The 27,569-nt window shown below is 33.2% G+C and overlaps 3 protein-coding genes across 4 annotated transcripts; 2 read left to right on the top strand and 1 right to left on the bottom strand.

Moving 5' to 3' along the window:
- The first annotated feature begins 2,265 nt into the window (after positions 1-2,265).
- Positions 2,266-3,144, top strand: LOC146917376 (zinc-finger homeodomain protein 11-like). Its single transcript, XM_085719195.1, has one exon. The coding sequence runs from the start codon at positions 2,337-2,339 to the stop codon at positions 2,874-2,876; it is 540 nt and encodes a 179-aa protein (XP_085575321.1). The 5' UTR covers positions 2,266-2,336; the 3' UTR covers positions 2,877-3,144.
- A 6,622-nt stretch (positions 3,145-9,766) lies between these two features.
- On the bottom strand, positions 9,767-19,871 carry LOC146917377 (putative 3,4-dihydroxy-2-butanone kinase). 2 transcript variants are annotated; one of them, XM_085719196.1, is made up of 20 exons: positions 19,679-19,871; positions 17,051-17,124; positions 16,893-16,959; positions 16,570-16,682; positions 16,408-16,455; positions 15,862-15,933; positions 15,691-15,780; positions 15,334-15,507; positions 14,439-14,522; positions 13,580-13,635; positions 13,096-13,226; positions 12,916-13,008; positions 12,651-12,715; positions 11,690-11,833; positions 11,548-11,588; positions 11,187-11,270; positions 11,029-11,102; positions 10,801-10,913; positions 10,631-10,726; positions 9,767-10,190 (listed from the first exon to the last, which is right to left on the bottom strand). In XM_085719196.1, the coding sequence occupies exons 1-20, from the start codon at positions 19,713-19,715 to the stop codon at positions 10,065-10,067; spliced, it is 1,782 nt and encodes a 593-aa protein (XP_085575322.1). In that variant the 5' UTR covers positions 19,716-19,871; the 3' UTR covers positions 9,767-10,064. The 2 variants fall into 2 exon arrangements, 1 of the variants encoding a protein (XP_085575322.1); XR_015015589.1 differs by lacking the exon at positions 10,801-10,913.
- Positions 19,872-21,405: 1,534 nt separating this feature from the next.
- Positions 21,406-22,032, top strand: LOC146917378 (uncharacterized). The gene has a single exon (XM_085721873.1). The coding sequence runs from the start codon at positions 21,406-21,408 to the stop codon at positions 22,030-22,032; it is 627 nt and encodes a 208-aa protein (XP_085577999.1).
- The last annotated feature ends 5,537 nt before the right edge of the window (positions 22,033-27,569 follow it).

Consider the following 27,569-nt stretch of genomic DNA (forward strand, 5'->3'; position numbering starts at 1 on the left):
AAAAAAACTACAAAACTGCCCCCTAAGTTTTGCATCTGTGGCAGTTTTGGCCTCCCAAGACCAAAAAAAATAAAAAAAATTACACGTGACACCTCACTTAGGGTGTCAAGTCAGCGTAGACCAAGTCAAAATTGGCCTTGGGGGCCAAAGCTGCCACAGGTGTAAAACTTAGGGGACGGTTTTGTAGTCTTTTTTTTTAGGGGACCAAAATCGCAACTTTGAAAAAGTTAGGGGGCTAAAATTGCTATTAAGCCTATTTTTTTTAGGGGAGTTTTGAATGTTTTATCATTGTAAAAAATATATGTATAAAAATCATAATACAAATTAAAGTCAAGGACACATAATAATCTGATCAAACTACTCTTACATTTTTAGGAGTTTGATAAAAATATTACATAACTAAGATACATCTAAGTTTACAATTAATTTTATAAAAAAATCTTAATTGGTTTCTAAATTTTATTTTGTTGTTTTTTAAAACAAAATTGTGTTTTGTACGTCTAGCAACTACTTTTTTTAAGTTTCTATAATTATCACTGGATTAGAAACAATTTTTACACTTGCAATATAAACATTTGCAATCTTTTTAAGTCTTTGCTAAAGATGGTGAGATATGAAGGTGAAGAAAAAAACATATGAAAGAAATATTTTTGAACTGTGTGTTGTAAAACTAACTTTTGAAGGCTTTTAAAAACATTCTTTCTAAATATTTTTGTGTAATAGTCATTTTGGTATCTGAATATGTAATTAGTAGTCATAGTAGTCCATCAGTGTATCAAAATTCTAAAATATTCCTTTATTATGCACTTTGTTAATCAAAATAATTTTTTACTTTAAAATTCTTCGTTAATATTGTTATATTAGTCCATCAATATACTTAGTCCATCAATATACTTACTTGTTGTCATATGAGCTTCTATAAATACTTATTTACTGTCATATCAATCGTCATGCGAAGAAAAGAGTTAATGTAAGCATTGAATAACTATTTTAATGTCATGGACTATTTTGACTAACGAAGAGCACAATCAAGAACTATTTTAGAAATTTGATACAATGAAGGACTACTGTGTGGCTACTGCTTACACATTTAGGGACCAAAATGATTATTACCCCAAATATCTTTATATAAGAGAAAACATTTAAAAGAAAGAGATTCAAGGTGTGTGAGACATTAACTAACACTTGACAAATCACAATTTTTTTCATAGTGTGAGACTTAGTCCTTAACACAAAGTCAAATCAAGCTCTAGTACCACTATTAGGTCATGTGGGATGAGATAGCTTCATTGGGTTGGATAATCATAGTGGCCTAAGAGAAACTACAAAAGTGAACTAGACACCACATCTTCACAAAAACTTTAAGATATTTAGTTTTTGGGTCCTTTCACTTATCTGTTGTTCAAACCTCATCTCTTTCATTCAATTAATGTGAAATTTTTAACTCAAACTTAATATATCGCGATATTTATCCCTCAAATATGAGACTCTATTCATTCATGATCCAACACCTATAATCTCTCATGTACCCGAGTGTGTGAAAGAGTCCTACATTAGATTTTTAAAAAAAAATTGAATAGTGAAAACTAATTATAGCAGAATTTTATACCTAGCCAATAAAATTGTAACTTATAAAAAAGGACGGCTCCATAAAATTTTAATGGTCAAGCACTATATTTTTTTGGTCAAGCACTATATATAGCATTAAATATTCATGTGTAACATTTCACTACTGGCCAAAACATTCACTAATCACTAACCTACATCAATCTATAATCAATAACTGATTCAAGTATTATAAAATTGATTCTAACCATACATCATAATTGGTAAGCAATAAAAAAAAGGGTTTGAAAACAAAAATTCATGATATTTTTTTAACCTTATGTATATGCTATGAAGATATTGCCTAGTTGTCTACAATGCTAGCATGTCCACAAAATGGGGAACACTGTAAATATCCTATCCAACCACACCCTTTCATGTCATTTCCAAATTAATACGACCTCCTTCAAGAAATAGTATTTCCTTATGTCAAAATTTTGAAGCATTCACGTAGACAATACATTTATGATCGTTGGATCAAGATAAGACGATTTAGATTTCAACGCTACTTTTAATTCTTTTTAAATAAAAAATACGAAGCTTAAAATTTAGACCGTTCAATCTCAATTCAACGATATATATGTGTTGACTGTGTAAACACGTCAAAATTTGAGTGCAAGCACTCATGGTCCCTCATTCATTCATTATATAGTTCCCATAAACACTAAATACACACAATAACTTAACAGAGAGAAAGAAACTAGAGAGAGAGAAAATAATAAACAAAAACAATGGAAGGAGGAGCAATGTTATCATCTTCATCATCACATTCACAAAACTATATCTACAGAGAGTGTTTAAGAAACCATGCAGCAAGCCTTGGAAGCTACGCCACCGACGGCTGCGGTGAATTCACCATCGATGACTCATCGCCATCCGCGGTAAACAGCCTCCAATGTGCAGCCTGCGGCTGTCACCGGAACTTCCACCGCAAAATAACCGCGATCACAAGGGAGAGTGCCGCGGCCGCTGCAATGTCGGATCAGGTGATGGAATATTCCGGTGGAGGAGGTAGTGGAGGAGATGGGAGGAGGAAGAGGTACCGGACGAAATTTACGCCGGATCAGAAGGAGAAGATGATGGGATTTGCTGAGAAGTTAGGGTGGAAATTGCAGAGAAAAGAATTTGATGAAGAGATTGAAAGGTTTTGTGAAAGTGTTGGTGTGAGTAGACAAGTTTTTAAGGTTTGGATGCATAATCATAAGAATTCTTGTTTCTCAAATTCTTCTGATCCTTCTACTGGTAATGCTAATTCCTCTCTTACTCAGTAGTGTGTGTGAAGAATTTCAATTACTTCATTTCACTAATCAAATCTTAAATAGAGAGTGGATTCAGAAAATTAATGTAATGTCTTAATTATTATTGTTTTTTTTTTAATTTAATGTGTCATTTTCTTTGTTTTTTCTTGTTCTTTTATCATTAAGGCTTGAGTGTAATAATTTTTATGACTTATCCTCATTTGCTTAGGGCTGATTTTGTTTTTTTCTTCCTTTCTAGATGTATGTTTGATCTTTTACATAAAAATTATTATATTATTTATATGGTATGGCTAGTCTAAGATCAAACTATCTATAAGAAAATGCTTGGTCATTGACAAATTGTGCACTACCACAATGATTGCTCTTTGGTTAAAAGCTTTAGGGAACCCTGAATTTTGGATTAAAAATAAATAAATTAGACAATTGAAAAGATGAACAACTATTGAGAGATAACTGAAATCTAACCTCATTTATGTCAAAGAGATCTTAGTTTAGTGGTAAAAGACCGATTTGTTACTTTAATAGATAGAGTTCAAATTTCCATCAGATAATTATAATATGATTATTAGTATCATTTTAATTAATGATAATGTTCTCATTTTCTAATTTCTTATTTTGGAAATTCGGATATTTTGATTTTTTTTTCACAAAAAATATTTTGTAGTTTTTTAATCCGGCAATCAATCAATTGATATGTCGGGTTTGATGGATCAAGATTAAACAGTTTAATAAATATACATATTAACTCATACGAATAAGATCAATGAATTGAACACTACCAAAAAAAATTTGTCTGAATTGTCACTTGTTGCTTGACAAAATCAGTTTCATTTACATAACTTTAGTCGGTCCTAGTTTTTTAGTGAAGGAAATTTCACATTCTCTCTAAATTTTCTTTCTCTTTCACTCATGGAGGATGAGTGGATTTAGGTCTTTTTTGACCCATAGCCACCCCTCTGAATCTTTTTCCACATTTCTTTCAATATAAATAAGTGATTTCCATATATATCAATTTTTTCTTTTGTGTTTTTGCGTGATTTCTTCGTCCGAGTGCGATGTTGTGTTGTCCATCGTCTTGTGCGGCGTTGTTTGATTTCGCGTCTTATTGCGGTGTTCTTTTGGTTCCTATTGAAAAATAAGCTTTAGTCAATCACATATTCAATCAATGATTTATGCGTCAACGTTGCAGATCCGAAAGCATGAGTATTCTGGTGATTTAGATTTTATCATATTATTTGTAGGTATTTTGCCGGTGTATGTTATTAATTTAGGTATTGTGACTTTGTTCGCAGATTCATCCTTTATATTTTTAACGATGTTAATCGTGTTATTATATCTGAGTTATTCTATCAATTTAAATGAATGAATATCATTTTATTTTTGTAAAAAAAGAATAAAAAAATTATAAGTTTCATTTTCAATTGATCTAAGTGAAATTAATTACACCGTGTAAGGGAGATGGGAAGGGAATAGAAAAATGTTTCACAAAGGAAATAAAACACGTGTGTTTTGAACAAGCTTAAGTCCTACAAAATAGTATCATTTTCTTGATTTTGGTTTCTCTAATTTTTTTTTTTGTTTGATCTTGGTTTTTCATTATTTTAAAGTGGACACTTTTACTCATTAGAAACTCTTGTATGGTCGCAAAAATTTGTCTACAAGATTTAGACACACTCATAAATTTAAAAAATAAAAAGATAAAAATATAGAGGTTGCTAATTTACATCCACTTAAAAACACTAAGGTGTAAATTGACAAGCTACACCCACCTAAAAACATTAAGGTGTAAGTTAGCAACCTACACCCACTTGATTATATACACTCATTTTTATAAATTTTATCAAATTGTTTACACTCACCTCACTAATTTACACCCACTTTCATCATTCTAAATATTGTTTTCTTAAAAGTTTGTCTCTATTACATGTTTTGTACCTTAAACATGTCATTGTTTTTTTTGTTTCTTTTTTTAAGGATCTTCTTTAAGATAGTTACAAAATTGTACTTCTATTTAAATTTAATTAGAATAGAAACAAAATGGTGTTTCAGTAAAATATAAGTGAGTGTCGCTTGCCAATTTACACCTTAGTATTTTTAGATGGGTGTAAATTAACAGCTCTATATATATACATGTGTCCAATTCTTATGCCCAAAATTCTATGATCACTCAAGTATTTTCCTTTAGTCATTGTCATCATGATGTTTATGTTAAGGGACGATATGGCAAGCAAAGTGTCAATATATCATCAAAACATAAAATTAATGTAAAACATGTTATTTTTGTCTATATATCATTTGAAAAAAATTGTAATGTTAATCATATTTTGTCAATCTCAAGCCTTTCTTCATATTTTTTTTTAATGGATAGCGATGAGTGGATGTAATTTTTTCATAATATAAAATCGCTTTTCAAATCTTCAATAAGAGAGATGTACGCATTTAGTTTTGAAGGTGATTGATTTTATATGCAAAAGCGGGATTCGAATCTTAAACTTTTCACTTATTCGTTTTAAAAGGTGAATTTCTAGATATTAAACTACTTAACAAAAAAAAGTATTCACAAAGAAAAAAATGGAACAATATTACAAATAGGATCACATGATTACCTTTCAAGAAAAAAAAAAAAAACTATGCAACTAACTACACCACACACCCAAGACCATAACAAATTACTAAAAAATAACACATGACTAAGATGCATTTTAAGAAGACATTGTTGTGGGTTTGTCCACCAATGATTAAAGTTATATCAAAATGACATGAAAATATTCTTTTGGCTTTACATAAGGTACATGTAAACCACAAAATTGGTGGAAATGAACAACTGTGATGTTGAAAGAGCACAAGAGACCCCAAGCCATTTCAGAATCGCTCATCAAACTTTTTAAGACATTACACAATCAAAGAAAAAGTGATTTAAATTTTCTTCAACACTGAATCCACCAATGTACAATCGAAAATCTGAATTTACATCGCACGTTTAAACCAATTATCCTTGATCAGAATCCTATTGTTAATTAAGAAAATAAAGCAAGTTGGAGTATATTTTACACTTGCCTTAAAATGTTTTTACTCACTCTGAAGTGTGATTAATGTCGCTGGTATTTTATCATTGCATGACTTTAGTAAGCTTTTAGCATTTATTGATTGTAGATAGATAGATAGATAGCATGTAAGGGTTTCCTCTTCATTTTAAAAAGCAGATCATTCATTAACTAGTTGAAAGTTAAGAGGAAAAAGTTAGAGAGAAAAAAACTTAAGTAATAAAAATGGTTGTAATAAAAAGAAAAAAAATGATTATATTTTTTTTGGTACATATGCTTAAAAAAGAAAAAGAAAGGAAAAAGAAGCTTAGCCCCGAGGATAAAGAACCCTCAAGGAGTCACTTAAAAGAAAAGAATTCAAGTCTTCTGGAGGAGAGTCCCAAATCTTGAACTTGTCATCGTTGGCAGCACCCAATTTAGCCAAAAAATCTGCACAAGCATTCCCTTCTCTGAGAGAGTGGCTTAACTGCACCTCCCAATCCATTCTCAATAAATCCTGAACACAAGCAATGACAGAAGCATAGTAATGGTACTTGTTAACCGGCTTAGAAACAATATCAATAATAGTTTTCGAGTCTGAATAGCAACAAACTTGATTGCAACCCATATTATCAGCAAGCTTCAGACCAAAAAACAATGCCATAAGTTCTGCATAAGTATTATTGGCAATACCCAGAAAACCGCTGAACCCAGTTACCCAACTGCCATCCCCTTTTCTAATTAAACCACCAGCTCCAGCTTTACCGTCACCAAGGCAGCTACCATCCACGTTTAGAACAAAACAATCCTCTCTTGTTGGATGCCAAGACACCCATCTAATGTCTATTGGCGAAATATTACTATTTCGAAAACAAACTTTCATAATAGAGGCAAGTTTTCTTGTTTCTGCAAGGACTTGAAACAAAGAGATTGTTTCCTTTCCCACACAAACAATATTACGAGCCCTCCAATTCCACCAAAGCCCTGCTAAGTACAGACACATAGACGGGCCAGTGGAGTTAGTTCGAATCCGATCCTGCAGATTCAAATTTGAGAAGAAGTTGATGTCCATAAATCCAAGACCATGCCACACTAATGATTATATGAGGCAGGTCGATTAGTGACATTATTCTCTTTTTACCCTCAACTATTCTTTGAATAACTCTTAGTAAAATAAATTAATTATTATTCTTCCCACATAGTATGTTGCACCGTTTTCTAAGGTATTGTCGGTTTTGACTCTTATGTACGCTCTTACAATTTTGTACACCCTCTGGTCACTAATATAAGCAAAAGTTTGATTTTTAGATTCATTCATTAAATGACGTATGTAACCTATAATAAGGACTACATACGTCATTTAATGAATGAATCTAAAAATCAAACTTTTGTTTATATTAGTGACCGGAGGGTGTATTTAATTACTTAAACGGGAAATACTAACTTGAGCTCTTAACACACAAGTTAATTAGTTAAATATAGAAAAAAATTGTTGGAATTTGTGCATTAAATTTATTTTTTTAATTCTTAATTAATTAAATGCATAAGTATTAAAGGAAATATATCTATTTTTGAGTTGTTTAATATGTGCCTTTAGGACACAAGTTAGTATGACTCTTAATTAAAAGATACCTTGACAAGCTAAGATGTTTATAAACTATCTTTAATATTTCCATCTCAAGTTCGTAGCACAACATTTTTTAGGCATTGTTAGAGTCTTCACAGTTTTATCTTTTATAAAATGCAACCAAAGTTTGTGTTTATAAACCATCTTTAACTTTAATTCCCAAGTAATGTTAGAATTTTTCGCGTACCACAAAATGATAAAATCTATGTACAACTAATGTAATGCACCCTTAATTTTTACACGATATTCACTCTTTTTTGACTCTTATGTATACTCTTACAATTTTATCCTTAATTAAAAGGTGTCTCGATGAGCTGAGATGTTTATAAACTATCTTTAATATTTCCATCTCTATTTCGGGGCACGATATTTTTTGGGTATTGTTAGTCATGTTTAAATCTTCACAATTTTGTCTTTTATAAAATGCACGTCAATGGATGTCAATGGATTAACGAAAGTTGGTGTTTATAAAGCATCTTTAACTTTAATTACCAAGCAATGTGAGAATTTTTTGTGTACCACAAAATGATTAAAATTTATGCACCACTAATGTAATGTCGCCCTTAATTTTTACACGATATTCACTCTTTTTTGCTTTGGAGCAACAAACAAGGGACTCAATTTGAAGGTCCATTGGAACCAATCATTTGATCTCTCATTCTTACTACCGCACATTAATTGAGGTATCCCGTAGGAATTAAATGTGTCGACTGGACCACTTATCCAATGTACTACGGATTCAATTTTTGCCTTCCACTATACGCAAATCCAAAAATAATTCAAAGGGATATTATTCATGTCCCTTCCTCCACAAAGAAAGAAAATTACATTCTATAAAACGAAAATAGAAAAAGAAAAATACAATAAAACACACTTTCATAAATCATACCATGAGGACATTCACATTATCTTGCTCTAGCTCAAGTGTCTGTAAAAGGAAATCAAGCAAAATATCAATGAATTTGTGATGGTTATTATTTTTGGAATTTATATTTATAAAATATAATTTTAGTTCCTTGAATTTTTTTACTTATTCTCGGTATCTAAAAAAATTACTATAAGTGTGATTTTAATTTATGATTTTTGTTAAATCTAGAGACTAAAAATGTATTGTTTTTTTGAAGAAACTAAAATCAAATTAAAAAAATGAGTGATTGGACTCAAGTGATTAATGATTTTTTTTTTTTTTGCGACAAATCGTTTGGAAGAACCCGGGTTCGATTTATGGGAGAATCAATCATTAATTAGACTTTACTTATCTTCAATCGAACTCAGATTATCATTTCCCCTTCTCACATTAACGTTAGAGTTAACACAACAAAATCAAATATAAAATACTTTAAACTCAATTATGAGATTGAGAAAAATTCTTATAATAGAACGCAAAGGTGCTCATGAAATTGAAACATTGATGGAACCTCATAGACAAGACCACAGTTTTGGTAAAACTACCTGGCATGTTGCTTATAGTGAGGTGTTGCTCTTGTTATTGAGGACAGAGGAAAAGACAGCACATGCACTCGCAAAGTGTAACCCAACCACAAGATGTTGAGAAGGTATAGACCACTTTTTATGTGTAAGCAAGTTGTGGTACTGCTCCACGTTGATCTCTTTCGAATGGATTTTTCTAAAAAGAGGGTATCTTTTTGTTAGATTCTCAGTAATGTCACTAGAAGCTTTACGTTACCTTATGCACTTTCTTACCCAAGTTTTTTTATTATTTGGTCAAACTTCTGATTCTCCAACTATAAAATACTCAACAGTTTTACCCTTTACTAATGTAAGAAACGAAGTCCTAATTATGTGAGTTTTTCATTTAAGATCCAAATGTTGAATAATGGTTATTTTGATCACCTCTACTAATTCATATAAGCTCATTCGTAAATTACTTGAGCATATTTTTGGTGGGAAATTTTCTCCTAGTAGTGAAGTACCTGCAACTGAAACTACTTAGTTCAATTTTGGATGGTGATCGTCTTGGACCTTTTTTGACAATTCTAATAACATACATACAAGCCAATCACAACCATATTCTCATTCTGAAACTTTATATCACTTCGTGGGTGTTTGATATTATGTTAGCTTGTAAAAATTATGGTGGATCCACCGTAATTTTGCACTGTAAAATCACAGTGCCAAACCATTGTGATGCCTAACATTCACTTCATCATTTCATTCTACAACATTGTAACTGTTCCATCAATCTATACATACAATGCAGAAAGAAATTCCTCATAGAATTGAAAGCAAAATTGAAAAGGGCAAATGCATGATTAGAAATGTAGTAATTGTAATCCTCATGAGAATTACAATCATAAGCTCAAATTGAGAAGAGTATTAATTGAGTCATCAAATTTACATCCAATCAGCTTTAAAATTGGGTGCATACAAAAATGATTAGCAATCGCTCTCTCAGCGTTATGCAAAAAAGACACAAGCGGAGAGCCCAATGATACAAAATTGAGAGCAAAATTTGGCTAAATCCGCACAAACAAGAGTTTGGATTAACAGCTATGTATGTTTATTTACTCTTGTAATTGTCCTTGAAGACTATTTATTCTTGTATTTGTTATTGATGGCTAGGGCTGCAGCTCTGTACCATGAAGCTGTGGCATAAGCACCCGGATCAGGAATTGATAACTGAGTATCTTGAGACACGTAAAGGGTACGCCCAGCCTGCATAAGCTTCCTTTATCAGATCCAATAATAATTTCTAATGGTATAACTGTTACATTTTCATATAAATATCGATGAATTGTTAGTTAGCATTGTTTTAAAACTGATTTCATTAATGGTTATTAATCAAAATGAACTTCTGATAGGATCCAGAAGCTATCAAACACATACATGACAAAGACATTAAAAGGAACACATATCATAATTAATCACTAAATTAGACTCACTTAATCATGTCATCAAACAAAAATAACTAATCATAGGATTTGAATATAGTCCCTACCTACTTTATAGGATTATTTTTTGTTCACTATACAAGCAGTAATAATTACAACTCTATTCAGTGATAGTGTGAAGAATTAAATTCAAACTCGTTTATAAGGGAGAATCTGCACATAAAAAGTTTCACTTCTTAAAAAAGAAACAATAATAAATGTTACCTTAGCTCGCATTTTCTTGGTTGACTCAGCTCCATCTAATGCAGCTCCAGATGAGGTAAGAAAAGCAGTGGCAGGATCATCACCAAGTTTTAGTCTCTGTAAAACCAAAGGAGTAGTAAGTAACAGTAAATTTGGGACTAACAAAGCAAATGAACAGCTATTGTCAGCACCTCTTCAAGTGATGACAATGCTGGGATGAGGGCATCTAGCAATGTTCTGTAACCAGCCCTGGCTCCCCCATATTTACTAACAGCAGCAATGCCCGCCGCAAGTGCTTCAGCCCCTGAATCAAAAGACTCATAAGGGATGTACAGTCCAACCAAAATGAGGTAAAACAAAGGAGAAATAAATGTAATAAAATTCCAATTGGATGCTTCCGGATTTGGAGAATATTTTACATTGTTTTGATGTGATAGCAGAATGGGAGCTTGTTTTCAGCTGTGTACATGCTGCCTTGCATAAAATTGAATATCTGAAAGAAGAAGAAAAAACATGTGAGAAATAGACAATAATCAGACAGCATAAATAATTTAACTTTAAGGTAAAGGAATAATACATGATCCCACTTGTTCCTCCCATTGATTTTCCAATTGTTGATCCAATTTCACCGACAGTTTCTGCAGCATCATTCAGAGGGTAACTGTAAAAATAACAGTACTTCAGGTCAGACAGCATAACAAATTCAAATTAACAATGCTGTTGCAGCAACCACCTTCACATTTTCTCAAGGGCATAAAGAGTTATTTATAAAAGCCTTAATAGAAAAACTTATACTAATATATCCCGTAATCCAGTACATGAGCTATTAACTGGCCATGTGTCAACTTGACATATTAGCACCAATCATTCATGATTATATCAAAACAAGTAACCCATGAATATATCTTAAGGCAAAGCAGCATGTAGAACAAACTTACTTTTTCATGTCTTCAAGAACTGCCATTGCACCTTTATGCATCTATAGAAGATTTATCAAAAAAAGTAACGTGAATGATACATCTACAAGTACATATCAAATCATATAGTAAATAAGCAGACAATTTTGAGGATAGGACTCACAGTTGAACCACAGTCACCATCACCAACTTCACTGTCCCATTCATTTAGTGTGTCCTTGAGATTTATAAGTGCATTAGCAGCAGCTACAATGGCTAGCTCAAGAAGTTGTCCTTGCTCAGTTAATTCTAGAGGTTGACTCTGTGCCTTACATGAAGCAAATATGGAACCAGATTTCACAAATTACATTAGTAAATAAGAGGGAGGGGTAGGGAAGCTTCTGACAAAAAAAAAAAAGATTTATTTCCCTCTAGATCTGACCATCACGCAAGGTACATAAATTGGTGGTAGGAGGGAAAGGACTTTAAATTGTTGAAGTTGAACTGTTGCATCAAATATCAATAAAAGTTGAACATGAAATTTGTTGCAAATACTATTTTCTGTTAACCGATTGAGGCTTCAAGGTAACTGGAAATAAGATTTGTTGGGCATAATAACGATATTACATACAGATAAAATATGATTATCATCTTAATTATTCACATGTTTGAGCTAGAGATGTCCTAGCTAGTGAAATAAATTATTAAACCAATGAAGATCTCAAAATTACAGCTTTCCTCAACAACAAAAAAATATGTCAAAATTACAGCTAACCACAGAGATAACAAAGCTTAGTAAAATAAATCAAATGCTAGCCAGCAGACATGAACTAAAACAGAAAAACCGCTGGATAACCCAGTCAGAGACTCAGATAATGCCCTAATTTGATTAAGGATCCGCATGAACATCTTCACAGGGTTATTAAGTAAACATGATTTGTCCTTGACTAAATTCTTACTCCCTTCAGTAACTATTGTAAGCAAGAAAACACCTTTTAGATTCATTGTATAGCTGATGTATCTGGTCACCAGATACATATTCAATGAATCTAAAAAGTGGTTTTTTGGATATAATAGTGACCGGAGGGTATATTACAATTGGTTCGTGTCATAGAAGAGAAATGACACAATTTTAATGAAAATACCTCAACAATCTTTGCAGATGGAGATGGTGGAATTGGAGCAGGAATCTTTGCAGCCAGACGATTACCTTGAAAGAAAAAACAACTTTAAAAGCTCAATGAATAAGTAATTAATTGTTTAGCTACTGTTAACATCACAGTTGAATGTATATTTTAAAGAGCCATGTTGTTAAGAACAATACAGATTAATAAAACACGATAACACGATATAGTAAAATCTCAATGTGATAAAACTGATTGACGACAACAATCACAATAAATTACTGACCACTAACTCCAACAGGCCAATAAGGAGCTTTAGTTTCAGCATCCAATCGTTGAAGAATAGACGGATCAGCCTTCATGATAGAAATTGATAAACCTGAGGAAAAATGACATGATAATCAGAACAGCTAAATGAAACACACACTAAAAAGTTGATTGCCTTGCATTATCTATAGCAACAAACCTTCCATATCAAGAGAAGTCATAAATGACCCTGTGTATACTCTATCAACAGCCAGACCATAATCCACCATCAATTGAGGAACTGCTTTTCCTGCTGCAATCATTAGTTCCATCAAGGGAGTACCACCTAACCTGCATTTGAAGAATGTCATAGATAAATAAACCATCTCCTTAAAGGAAACTTTGAGTTTAGAAATCTCTTCTTTATAATTAACATGTGTTCTAAAAGATACAATTTTTAAAATTTTTAAACAATACATCCTTTTTAAATTTAAAAATGAATTTTCAGCAAATTAAAGAAATTTAAAGAAGGGTGATTAGAAAACCTTACAGAACCCAACTGCTATCTAAAAAGAGGGGATAAATGTTCAATAATATATGAAATAATTTGTACTCATGTCCCGTCAATATTACACATCTTTTACATGCATAAAGCTTTAAAAATAACTTCAGTTCTCAAGCAAAGATTATATTTGGGAACCTACCCATTGACCATGAGGACCACTCTTTCACCCCGAGATATTGGAAGATAGTTTGTTTCCTGCAAATATTTGCAAAAGAAAAATATTGCAACTCACAAGAATGATAATTGCACTGCATTTGGGAATACAGACTCGGTCAAAGAGCTGCAGTTAAAGTGAGATAATTTTGACAAAAAAATGCAATTTTTGGGCCGAACTATGCACATACACACCCTCCTTTTTAAGAAAATAATTGCAATTTTTAATTGGTCGTATTTCATGTAAATTGAGCACATACTATAAGTTAGCATTTGTGTGCTATCCTGTCCCACACTTATTTTTATTAATCATGTACTGAAATGATCTAGCAAAAATTAAAACTATTTACTTAGTGTTTAACCTTATTCTAAACATAGATATGACAATAAACTAAAGTCTAAAAACCAAAGTTAAAAGTTTCCATGCCAAATAATTAAAAAAATAAAATTGATAAAAGAGGAAAAGAGACCAGCCTTTTCCAAGATGCATGTGTATGAAAATAGACAATAAGAATATAATTTGTCAAAAAAAAAAAGACAATAAGAATATAAATATAGACACGTAGGGACAAGTTCTTATCAGGAAACATTTTCTATGTCAAATAGTGAGAGGAAGAAAAAAGAGTGAAAGAGAACTTAACAGTACACCAAAACTCCAATCTCTATGAATATTTAAAAATAAAAATAAAAAATCCTAATACAGTCAACAAAGTCCATTCATCGCTAAACATCAGTAATTATTTTCATTATTTGATGAGGTTGCAGTTGCACCATGTTTCCAGAACACCAATAATTAGTGTGCTCCTACCAAGAGCTTTCCATACAACATTCATATTGTGCCATACCTTGGACAGTATTTGATTCAGAAGATGAGAAACCACCGTCTCTAAAGGCTGTATATCAGTCACAAGTCCACCAGGTTCCCCATGCTGTAAAAATGCAACATTTGTTGTTATCACCATAAATTGAAATTTGGATGAGAAATCAAAGCAATGAAGACAAACCTCAAACAATTAGAAAATAAACAAGGCCGTTAAATTACTCTATAGGTCCTTGGTAGTATATTAAAATTTTAAATCAAGTCCCTAAAACTTAAATGCTTTTAACGGAATCCTTATAGTTATAAAAAAAAATTAAAAACGTCATCATTAACAAATCATTACTTTTTGCTAAATTATATGGACCAATTCAGAGTTTTATAATAAAATATAAGAATCAACGGAAAAATAACATTTCTGGATTTGTGTATGACTACCAAATAAATTTATATAATAATTTCATAAAAACAAACAAGAGTTGGTGGTGAGGGGTCTATTTAAAAATTTAGAAGTCTAAGGACTCCATTAAAAACTTTTAAATCTTAAAGGATTTAATTGAAAATCCAATGAAACTACAAGTACTTATAGTATAATTCAATAATTAATCCTATAAATATCAAATAACTCCAGCAAAATTTATTTAAAGAATAATGTATTAAGAAAGAGAAGTACTAAGGGAGATGAATAGAATGGACAGCCATGGCTTGTGAACTGAAAACCACAAGAAAAATAATAGAAAGAACTTATTTCAGATTGCAAAACTTGTTGCATATTTGAATTTGCTTATTTAGGAGTCAAAATAACAATTTGAACTTTTACGAAAGGAAGTCGTCAGGCTGTAAATTTTGCATTATCGGAAAAACTTTGGAGTTTTATGTTATGGTTCATACTTTTAATGCTGAGGTGTCTAAAGGAAACTTACAATTCCAAGACCAAGTTCCATTTTTGATGCCCCCAAACGATCTGTTAAAACCCTACCAGGGAGTGTGCAAGCTTTTAAAGCAACGCCCATAGTTCCTACATTTTCAGATGCATATCTTGCTTCCGCAGCAACATCAGCAAGAGAAAGACCAGCAGCTGCAGCAGCTCCTGCAACCTGCCTCGCCCAAAACAAAAGTATATCAAACATGTATAACAACTTGGCACTATATTAAAATTTATTGACATAGAGATATTTAAAATGCTGATTTTCAAGGAAGTCTCTTGATATTATGAAGTGCATTATACGCAGAAGGGCCAAACAAGGTGTGAAAGAACAGAAGTGGCTTTGTGGATGAACCTTATGAACCAGAATAGTCCCTGCCAATCCTCTTCTTCCAACCATCTCTAGAGGTGGAGGTATAGCACAATCATCCGCAACAATCACACTCTGCACAGTGAAAAATTCTGATCACACGTACAAACTAAATCATTTAATTAGAAAGACAAAACATTTTCCAACTAAGCATACCTCTACTTTATAACCTTCAGATTTTGCTTGCTCAGCAGCCCATCCAAAGTTCAAACGATCACCAGTATAGTTCTAACAACAAACAAATTCAAGCATATGAAACCAGAAACAAAGGCAAAATCTTAATAGCTCTTCATAAAAAGGCTTAACTTGTGCAAAAACCACACTCAAAAATGGTGATAGGAATTAGAAGTTTCTTCATACACCCTCTCAATTACTGTTTTAATAACAAAAATAAAAATAAAAAATAAAAACATTTAATTCATTAGGGAAGACAACAATTTCAAGTGATAGGACATCTAACATGTGTGCTAACAAAAATTCTAGCAACACATTTTCAGGTCATACCGAAATTATTTGGTATCCACATAATTTTGAAGGACACGTTTGAATTTCAACCAATAGGATGGAGCGTGATGAGAAATGTATATTAGAGAGTGTGTTGCTAGCACTCCTTGCTAACAAAAATTCTAGCAAAGTGCTAATGTGAATTGTACTTAGGATGGCAAAGTGCTAATGTATTAGACAAGTTAAAACAAATAATACCTTTACAATAAGAAGACATCCCATTGGACCAGTTACCGCTCGTATCCCCTAAATTTGAATATAATAATAATAATAGGTGCATCAGAATCGTGAAAGAGATTGGTTTGTCTGCAATAACTAGAAGTATGATATACATAATTCTTCCAATAGTAAGAAGCATACAGCAAGAATAGCCTCAACAGTTGGACTAGCAAAGACATCGCCGCATATGGCTGCCGTCAGCATTCCTTCTCCCACAAATCCAGCATGAGCAGGCTCATGGCCACTTCCACCCCCTAGCATGAAATGAAAAATTACCACTCTTTCATTGAAACACAAGTGATTATAAAGATGTGAAAACACTAAAATATGTTTAACATGGATGTGTTTTACATGGTTAACTATCATATATTCTACTCCCTTGCTATTAGCTGGGGAACCTGACAATACAACTCCTAATAAAGAACAGAAAAGCAATATGACCATATCAATTGATGATCGCTCACCTGATATGATTGCAACTTTATCATATGGTGGACCAGGATAAACATCTTTACGAAACACAACCTTCACCTACATTCAAGCAGAATAAAAATTTAAAATTAAAGTCTTCAGGAACTCTCATACATTTGTAATCACATTCAACATATATATGTAATCATACATTAGGATAGCCATCTAAATACTGCAGTGAAGGATATGTCTCCATAAGACCGTCAATGAATTCAGTCTCGACATCTGCAATCATATTAAAGAAAAGAATAAATTATTCAACTTCCAATAAGATAACCTTTCCTTCATTTTTATCATTTTTTCCATTTGATCTAATTAGTATTACATTACAAAAGCAGTTAATAAAAAAATAACAGAATCTTTACTCCTGTGCTAGCAAGGAAATGCAGAAACAATCCTCAATACAAAACTATCTAACACAGTCGTCATCATCGTCTCAATTGAAGAGTCATTTTCAAATTAAAAGTGCAAGCAGTGAACCAAAGCATCAGGATGGTTTAGTCAAAGAGGACAGTCAGAGAATCAGAGCTTTTCAGTTTCAAATAAATAGCAAAATTAAAAAGAGGTCAATAAAATAAACTGAACCAAAGCAACTACAAAACACGAACTGAACAACCATGATCCAAAATATTCAGAGCACACCACATTTTGATGGTAACAGTTAAACAGACCGAGATTACATGAAATTGCATCAAATAATATGAATACAAAATGCTTTCAGTGCGATTTAACTAAAGACAAATGCTAAAACAATTCAGGTTCAAAAAAATTAAAATAACCCAAAAAATTAAAGTTAACAAAATGAAGAGAACCAAAACAGTTACAAGACATGCTTTCAGAGTAATTCAGCTAGAGACTAATGCTAAAACAATCCAGGTTCAAAAAATTAAAATTAACCAGAAAATGTTCTGAGCAATCAGATTTTCAACTGTAACAGTCAAAGAAGACCAGATTACAGATTAATTGCATTGAATAATGCAAATGCACGTGCAAAAAATCAGCACGATTAAACAAAATATGAAGGCTAAAACAATTCAAGTTCGAAGATATTGAAATAAATCAAAAAATAATGTCAACAAAATTCAAAGCATGATTCTGAACCAAACAACCAAAAAACTGTTCAGAGTACATCAATTTTCAACTGTAACCGTCAAAGAAGTTTCAAGTTGAGTAATATAAATACAAGCATCGATTTAAAGTTCAAAACAATTAATATGCTAAATCAATTAGAGTTAGAAAATAAATATCCAAATCAATTACAAAACTAGAACACGATTTTGAATCGAACAACTGCAGAAATATTTTGAGCACAACAATTTTCAACTGTAACCGTCAAAGATCAGATTAAAGGTAAACTGCATTGTTTGTATAACACAACTACAAGCAACGATTTCCATCAATTGAAGCTCCACACGATTCAATTAAATTCAAATGCTAAAACAATTCAAATTCAAACATATTAGAACAAATCAAAGTCAACAAAACGTTATTAGCATGATTATGAACCTAACGATGGCAAAAATGTTCAGAGCATATAAATTCTCAACTATAACCGTTGAAGAAGTTCAGAATCCTCAAACTGCATGTGAATCACATCTAATAGTAATTACACAAGTACAAGCAATGATTTCCACCGTTTCAAACTCAATGCAATGCAAATGCAAACAATTCAAATCCAAAAATATATAAAAGCAAATAAAAAATCGAAGTCAACAAAACATGCATATCAAATTAATCTCCAACAATAACCGTCAAATAACTATCAATTTAGCTATAAACTTCATCAAAACTATGAAACCAATCACAGAAAAGAGATTAACGAATTTCAGTTGAAGCTCATATGATTCATGCAATGCAATCTAAATGCAATAACGATTCAACACAATCGAAATGCTAAAATAGTTCAAATTCATAAATATAAACATAAATCGAAAATCAAAGTCAACAAAATGTTCATATCACTTCAATTTTCAACTGTAACCACAACAGAAGTATCAATTCAGAGACGAATTTCATCAACTATTATCGTCATTTCAACTTCAACACGATTCAACGCAATCGAAATGCTAAAACAGTTCAAATTCATAAATATCAACGTAAATAAAAAATCTAAGTCAACAAAACGTTCATATCACTTCACTTCAATTTTCAACCGTAACCGTAACAGAAGTTTCAATTGAGAGACTAATTTCATCAACACTGAGAATTTCATCAACTGTTACCGTCATTTCAACACGATTCAACACAATCGCAATGCTAAAACAATTGAACTCAAACATATCAAAACAAATCAAAAATCAAAGTCAACAAAACATGCATATCAAATCAATCTTCAACAATAACATTCAACTAACAATCAGTTCAGCTATAAACTTCATCAACACTAAGAAATTGAACACAGAAAAGAGATTAACGAATTTCATTTGAAGCTCATACAATTCATGCAATCTAAAACAAATAAAAAATCAAAGTCAACAAAACGTTCATATCACTTCAATTTTCAACCGTAACAGTAACAGAAGCATCAATTCAGAAACGAATTTCATCAACTATTACCGTCATTTCAACTTCAACACAATTCAACACAATCGAAATGCAAAAACAGTTCAAATTCATAAATATCAACATAAATCAAAAATCAAAAATCAAAGTCAACAAAATGTTCATGTAAAATCAATCTTCAACAATAACCTTCAAATAACTATCAAATTACCGAAAATTTTCATCAAAAATCAAAAAACGAAAATCAATTAACGAGAGAAGAAGAACGAAACCGAACCGTTAGGATCGTTGATGAGTTTCTTCGCCAATGCCATCGAAACGCGTTATCGGAAAATGAGATTGAAAACGAAAACCCTAGAAACGGTTTTGCATGAAACAGTTGAGAGAGAGAGAGAGAGAGAGAGAGACAGAGAGAGAGAGAGAGAGAGAGAGAGAAGGAGAAGAGAGAGTTTGGTGTTGTATCGTTGTTTGGTGAAAGTGTGAGAGAATGTGTATTTATAGAGAGGAGAAAAGAGAAGAGAAGAAGGAAAGCGAGGGAGTTGAGAGTTTTTGCTTGTTCCAGCAAGGAAAATATAAAATTAAATGGAAATGAATTAAAAAATGGTTTTGGTTTATCCAAACTTCAATCTTTCTTTCTCCCGGTACTCACGGTTGTTGAATAGAAACGTTCTCTTCTTGTCTTTAGTGATGAGTAATTAAAGTATTGGAATTTAATGATTGTAATTTGTAAGAATATTTTGGAAAGTTTATTAATTAGTACTCCCTCCGTCCCTTAATATAACCACCCATTTGATTTTATTTTTTCCTTAAATGTAACCCCTTTTTAAATTATTAGATGCATTTATTATTTTTTTCCTAAACGTACCATTAATTAATACTACTAACTTGTCTTGAAATATGAATAATCAAATTTAATACACATACAAACAAATGACAATTTAGTAATATTAATACACAAAACAGACACATTAATTACACTGACAACTTTTCTTAAGAAATGCGAAAAATGCAAAGGAGGGTTACATTAAGGGACGGAGGGAGTATTTATTTATTAAATAAAAGTTATGTGTCCCCTGTGTATAGCTCAGTTGGTAGGAATCAGAATAGGTCAGGCCGGCCTACAAAGACCTACGGCCTAGCCTACGACAGGTCATGCCAAGCTTTTTTCTTAAATAGAGAAGGCCTACACTTTTTTAAAAAACTATTTAGTTTAATAGGTCAGACCACATGTCATTCAAAAAACCTTTTAAGCCTATTAGGCTGGCCTATTTAAGTAAATGTAAATAATATCATTTATTATTATATTATATTTTGTACTTTGAATTAAAATAAAAATGTGTTAACTTTTTCAGTAATTTAAGCTTATTAGTATAAATTAATTTTTTGCATATTTAAATGTATTATTATAAACTATAATTGAAATATGATACAATATATAGTTCAATTTCCTAAAAACGCGTGTTGATTATCAAAAGAGAGTTTAATCTAATTGATATATTAGTTCGCTGGTCTATTTACACTTAGATCACATTGCTGATTTAAAGATGTCCATATGAAATAGGCTTTTAAAAGAGTTAGCAGGGCGCAAGGCAGACTTAGGCCTAAAAAGTAAGCCTATGACAGTGCGCAAGCCAGGCTTAGGCCTTAAAACAAATTGGCAGACCAGACTCAAGCCTTACAAAGCCTAGCTCGGCCTAGCCTATTCTCATCCCTATCAGTTGGTAGGTCCATGCATCGTTATATGCAGGGGCCGGAGTTCGAACCCTGGACAACCCACTTATTCATCTTGGAAAAAGTGAATTTTAGTCACTAAGCTACTTGACCAAAACATATTTAATAATTGTCAAAAATACTTGTATCGTATATATTGTTTTTTTATAGATCAAAGAAATGATATGTTGAAACAAATTATAAAAACATAATTGGCTCAAAGGAGGGTCCACGGGTCCTAAATCCCTCATTTTCTCAGCTGGAGTTTGGTGGTTTTGGTGCCATAGAAATTCTATGTGTTTCAGCAACGACACTTGCCCTTTACGACAACTTGCTGCCAACATATTTAATTCGGTTGAGGTAATTAAATCTAGCTTTTCAACCACTGTCTCTGCTGCACCAGCTGGTCGTTTGGTTAAATGGAACAACAATAATGACACATGTGTTATTCTTAACATGGATGGTAGTTGTCACGGCTCTCCCATCAGATCCGGGTTTGGAGGAATTTTGAGAAACAATGCTGGTTTCTTCTTATCTGCCTTTTCAGGTTTCATTCCAGGTTCAGCTGATATTATTCTTGCTGAACTTTCTGATATTTACCATGGGTTGATTATAGCTACAAATTTGGGTTTTGTTGAGTTAGTTTGCTACTCGGATTCTCTTGTTTGTATCAATCTCATCAACGGCTGCCAAGAGAAATATCATGTCTATGTTGTTCTTATACAAGACATAAAAGAGCTACTTCATCAAAGTAATGTCACTATTTGTCACACTCTCAAGGAAGGAAACCAGTGCGCCGATTTTTTCACTAAACTAGGAGCATCTTCGGATGTTGATCTCCTCATTCACGCTTATCCCCCAACAAAGATGCTCAGCCTTCTTGGAAGTGATGCTAATGGAACTTTCTTCCTTAGGGATTAGCTAGCTTCTTCCGCCGTGGGAATCGAAGGAGGAATAAGCGCTTGATAGTTTTATGCTATCAGGTTGCTAACCCACCAAAAACTAAGATAAAAATAACAAAGGGTGAGTAGGATAGAATTAGAATTAGGTTTAAGTTATCATTTCCTATCGACTATCGACGCTCCAAACAATGGATTGAAACAAGATATGATAGTTATATCATATCCTGTCTTGTTATCTTGTGCATCAAACGACCCCTAAAAGTTACAAAGTAAACAAGAACATCGTTTAAAAAAAAAAACGAAAACATAAAATGGCAAACACATCGGCACCACCAAACCAGAAAGTGAAAAACAAGTAGAGCTACCCTTAAACATCGACTATGTTGAATGCTCTATTGATAAATCATATGAGAATTTTTTAGATTTGAACTTGATCCACAATCATACCAACATTTTAACAATGTCCAACGGTTTACTCCTTTCGGTCTCATTTATAAGCAAAATTTGTTTATAAATAGACTAGAGGGAGTACATATTAAACATCATGTTGACGACGCCAAAAAAGCCCGCTTCTTTCTAAATAAACAAATGCATACTACTTTGATCTCTAATGTAAGAGAAAGTTCATTTTATAGATTAATTCAATAAATGATGTATTTAATACTTAAGAACTAGATACATTATTTATTGAATAAATCTCAAAATTAACCTTTTTTTTTTATAACGGAGATCGGAGGAGTACTATTATGCAAATTGATTGATCCTTCCAAGTTTTTATCGTATATTAGAGAAGTTGCTACAGTAAAAAAGAGGGAAAATTACTGATTTTTTAACGAGTAGAAAAAATCATTGGTTGTTAACCAAACTTGTAGTCCAAACTTGTAGTATTAACCAAACAAACAAAAGAAAACTTGTAGTACTATGGAGACGTACATGAAACTAACTTTAGAAAGTCAACCCACAATAAATTACTATATACAATATTTCTGTATATATAAAAAAGTGTTTATTTTAGTGAAATTAATATGTTTATCAAAACCGATCCATTTCTAATTGAGGTGCATCATGCATGGAAAATGTTTATGTTCATACCGCCATCTTGCATCTAGAAAATATTTGCTCTATTGCCAGAGAATTTCTCTTGTTGTGAAAGAATAGAAAGTTGTCTCTATTAATCTACAATTCTATATCACTATCCTCAGTACTCATTTGCTCTATCACCAAATTAGATGACTAGTGACACAACACAATCAGAGCAATTACCAAAAGTGGACGAGAGCCTTATTAAATCCAAGAGCATAAACGAATTCTTAAAATGTGATCGTTTCAAAAGGGCATTAAACATGGAGAAAAACAACCGATCAGATTAGGAGTTAGATCGTAATCGATGAAGATTTCCTAAACGGTCTGAAGAACGAAACACTCACAAGGAGTGCTAATCGAGCAATCCACGACCAAACAAACAAGACACGACACTGTTGGAACAAAATGTGTTTAACAATAAACCTTAAAGAGTTTTGATGATAACAAGGTATTAAAAATTGTAAATTGGATTAGCTAATATTTGTTCAAGTGTACAGGACCATAATTATAAAGTTACATCATCATTGGTTCTGAATGAGCAAATAAAGAGCTATGGAAACAACAAAAATTTGAAGCTTGGACGCTCCTGAAGGCAACTTGCTTCTGAAGAAAAAGCGCTCCTGAAGTCAAGCTGCTCCTGAAGAAATAGCGCTCCTGAAGTAAGCTGCTCCTGAAGAATAGTGCTCCTAAAGACAAGAGGTCCAGAAGTCACATCATCAGAAGCTGCATCATCGGAAGCTGCAGAAGTCATCTCATCAGAAGCTGCATCATCAGAAGCTGCCTCATCAGAAGCCATTTCACCAGAAGCTGAATATCAACTGGATTTGCAAAGAATCAAGAATTGAAGAATCATCAATGCAAAAGCTGTCTATTGGATTCGAAAACACAAACAAAGGATTAGTGGAGCTTGCAACGGTCATTTCAAAGGTGTTTGAAGGTGTGTGTTTGCAATTTGGACGAAAGCGTTGACATTGTACTTTGTACGAATTGTACAACCACGTTCTCCACTACTCTGTTTTGTGTCTGCACTTCAAGACAAGAAAACAGCTCCAGAATACGGTCTCGCCTGCATAGATGTTCCTTTGGATAAGGAATGGATTTCAAATTTGTTCTTCATAGGACAACAACCAAATCAGGCAAAAGATCATTGGTAAAAGATCAAGCTTCAACAACGACTCTTTGGTGTGCTGGCAATTTCACAACGTCTCTTTCACACCTCTATATAAAGGAGTGAAGACCTAGATAATTGGTAATGCAAGAACGCTGAACGAAAGACTCACAAGATTTTCACAAGTACCAAACCTCTGCTGAAATTGTTCTGCATTCACTTAGAATTTCTGTGTCTCAAAGTCATATCTTAGAAATTCTTAAGTCCATTGAGTCTGTATCTGATTTGTATTGTAAGCACCTCTGATTGTATATCAAGTGTTCAACCTTAAACAATTTTCTGTGTAATTTTGTTTAGTTAGGAAGTCTCTTGCAGTTGTGCTTGAGCAGGAAGTCTCTTGATTGTGTTCTTGAGCAAAGGAAGTCTCTTGCTTGTGTGCTTGAGCATTGGAAGTCTCTTGCTTGTGTGCTTGAGCATTTGTAATCAGATATTACTCATAGTGAAATCTCCTTGGAAGTGCAAGGGGGACTGGACTACTTCCGGATTGTGGAAGGAACCAGTATAATTGCTTTGTGTCGTTCTTCTTCTCTCTCTCTGTTTTATTCCGCTGCATTTAGATTCTGATCATCACTTCAGAAGCTGTCTCACTTAGCTTCTGATCAGTGTATTCAGTTGTTTAGAGAAACGAAGAATTTTTCAAAACACAATTCAACCCCCCTTCTTGTGTTTTTCTCACCTTCAATTGGTATCTAGAGCCTTGGTCTGTTGTGTATCACTTAACCGTGCAACAGTCAAAGATCTGAGAAAAACATGACTACTCCTCCTCCTGATGGTGATACTAGCTATAAAAATGTCTCACATGATTATAGTGATAGTAAGAAAACCAGTGTTGGAAAAGTTCCAAAGTTCAATGGAGATGCTGAAGAGTTCTCTTGGTGGAAGACCAATTTTTACAGTTACATCATGAGCCTAGATGAAGAATTGTGGGATATTCTGGAAGACGGCGTTGGTGGTTTAGTCCTTGATGAAGAAGGAGCTGCTGTGGATAGAAAGAAACATACTCCAGAACTGAGGAAACTTTACAAGAAGCATCATATTATCAGAGGAGCTCTTGTCACTGCCATACCCAAAGCAGAATACATGAAGATGAGTGACAAATCCACTGCTAAAGCTATGTTTGCTTCTCTCTGTTCAAATTATGAAGGGAGCAAGAAGGTCAAAGAAGCAAAGGCTCTCCTGCTTGTACATCAGTATGAGTTATTCAAAATGAAGGATGATGAAACTATTGAGGAGATGTACTCAAGGTTTCAAACCTTAGTTTCTGGTCTACAGATTCTAAAGAAGAGCTATGTTGCTTCTGATCATGTAAGCAAGATTCTCAGAAGCTTACCTGCCAGATGGAGACCGAAGGTGACTGCCATTGAGGAAGCTAAAGATTTAAACACTTTAAGTGTCGAAGATCTTGTTAGTTCTCTCAAAGTTCATGAGTTAAGTCTTAATGAACATGAGTCTACTAAGAAGAGTAAATCAATAGCTCTTCCATCCAAAGGCAAGTCATCAAAAGCTCTCAAAGTGGTTGAATCTGAAGAGGAAGAACAGTCAAGTTCAGATTCTGAACCAGATGCTGCAGAAATGGCCATGCTCTCAAACAGACTTCAATATCTGGCCAAGAAGAACAGAAAGTTTCTCTCCAGAAGGGGTAACTCCAGAAGCTCAAGGAAAGAAGATCAGAAGGGATGCTTCAACTGTAAGAAGCCAGGTCACTTCATTGCTGAATGCCCTGATCTTCAAAGAGAAAAGTCAAAGGACAAGTCAAAGAGGTCTACATTCAAACCAAGCAAATTCAAGAAGCAGATTAAGCAGAGTTTAATGGCAACCTGGGATGATTTGGGTAGTGAATCTGGATCTGATAAAGAGGAAGCTGATGAAGATGCAAAGGTAGCTGTTGGGTTGGTAGCAACAGCAACTTCAGAAGCTGGGTCAGATTCAGACTCAGAAGATGAAAATGAGGTATATTCCAAAATTCCCAGAGATGAACTTGTTGAGTCACTTAAAGAACTTCTTACACATTTTGAAGTAAGAACCAATGAGTTGAAGGATTTAAAAGAAAAATATGCTGATTTGGTACAACAGCAAAAATCAACTTTATTGGATCTGAAAGCTTCTGAACAAGGACTTAGGGGCTTTGACTTCATGTGTAAAACATATGAAGATCAGCTCAGGTTCTTATGTCAGAAGCTACAAGAAAAGTGTAATGAAAAACCTTTAAGTAACCATGAAATTGCTCTTGAAGATTTTATTATATCTGGCATTGACAGAAGCAGAGTGGCTTCTATGATTTATAGCATTTACAAGAACAATGGCAGAGGAATTGGCTTTCCAGAAGTGAAACTGGAGAAAACCAATCTAAAGTCTTGTTGTGAATGCATCAAGGAAGGTCTGAAAACATTCTTTGTACCAGAAGGGGCTGAGTTGGAAACTGTTGTTCAATCAGAACCTGAAGCTTCTAGTTCTAAGGCTAAGATTACTTCAAAGCCAAAGAACTCTAAGTCAAAGGCTATGATCAAATCTGATTCCAAAACTTCAAAGGTTAGGATCCTGAAAAGATCAGAACCTATTCCTCAGAGTCTGGTGAAACCAAAATCTGGGGTTCTGAAGTCTAAGTTTCAGAAGAAGACAGTTACTGCTTCTGAAGTACCAAAACCTAAGGTGATGGTTAATCAGAAGCAACCCAACTCACAGCACAAGGTACAAGAAGTGAAGAGTAAAGCCTTAAGTACTAACCTTCCAGGACCCATAGAACAATGGGTACCTAAATCTAAAAATGTCAATGATGCAGGTATGTCTAAGAGCAGTGCCAAAGCAAAGATCATGGTACCTAGACAGCGGTTGCTCAAGACACATGACAGGAGACAAGTCCATGTTCCTCAGCCTAACAATGAAAGAGGGAGGAAATGTGAAATTTGGAGGCAACCAGTCAGGCAGGATCATAGGTACAGGAACTATTGGTAATTCCTCTACCTCAATTAATAATGTATGGTTGGTAGATGGTCTTGAACATAACCTTTTGAGCATTAGTCAATTTTGTGATAATGGTTATGATGTGCTTTTTGAAAAACCCAACTGTACAGTAATCAACAAGGAAGACAAATCCATTGTGTTCAAGGGAAAGAGAGTTGACAATGTCTATAAAATCAATTTTTCTGAACTGGCTGATCAGAAGGTGATTTGCCTACTATCAGTGAATGATAAGAAATGGATGTGGCACAGAAGGTTGGGACATGCTAACTGGAGGTTAATCTCTAAGCTTAGTAAGTTACAACTTGTGAAAGGGCTACCAGACATTGACTATCATTCAGATGCAC

Source organism: Medicago sativa, chromosome 6 (assembly GCF_051527215.1).
Source record: "Medicago sativa cultivar Bolivia chromosome 6, Bolivia_mono, whole genome shotgun sequence".
Lineage (NCBI taxonomy): Eukaryota > Viridiplantae > Streptophyta > Magnoliopsida > Fabales > Fabaceae > Medicago > Medicago sativa.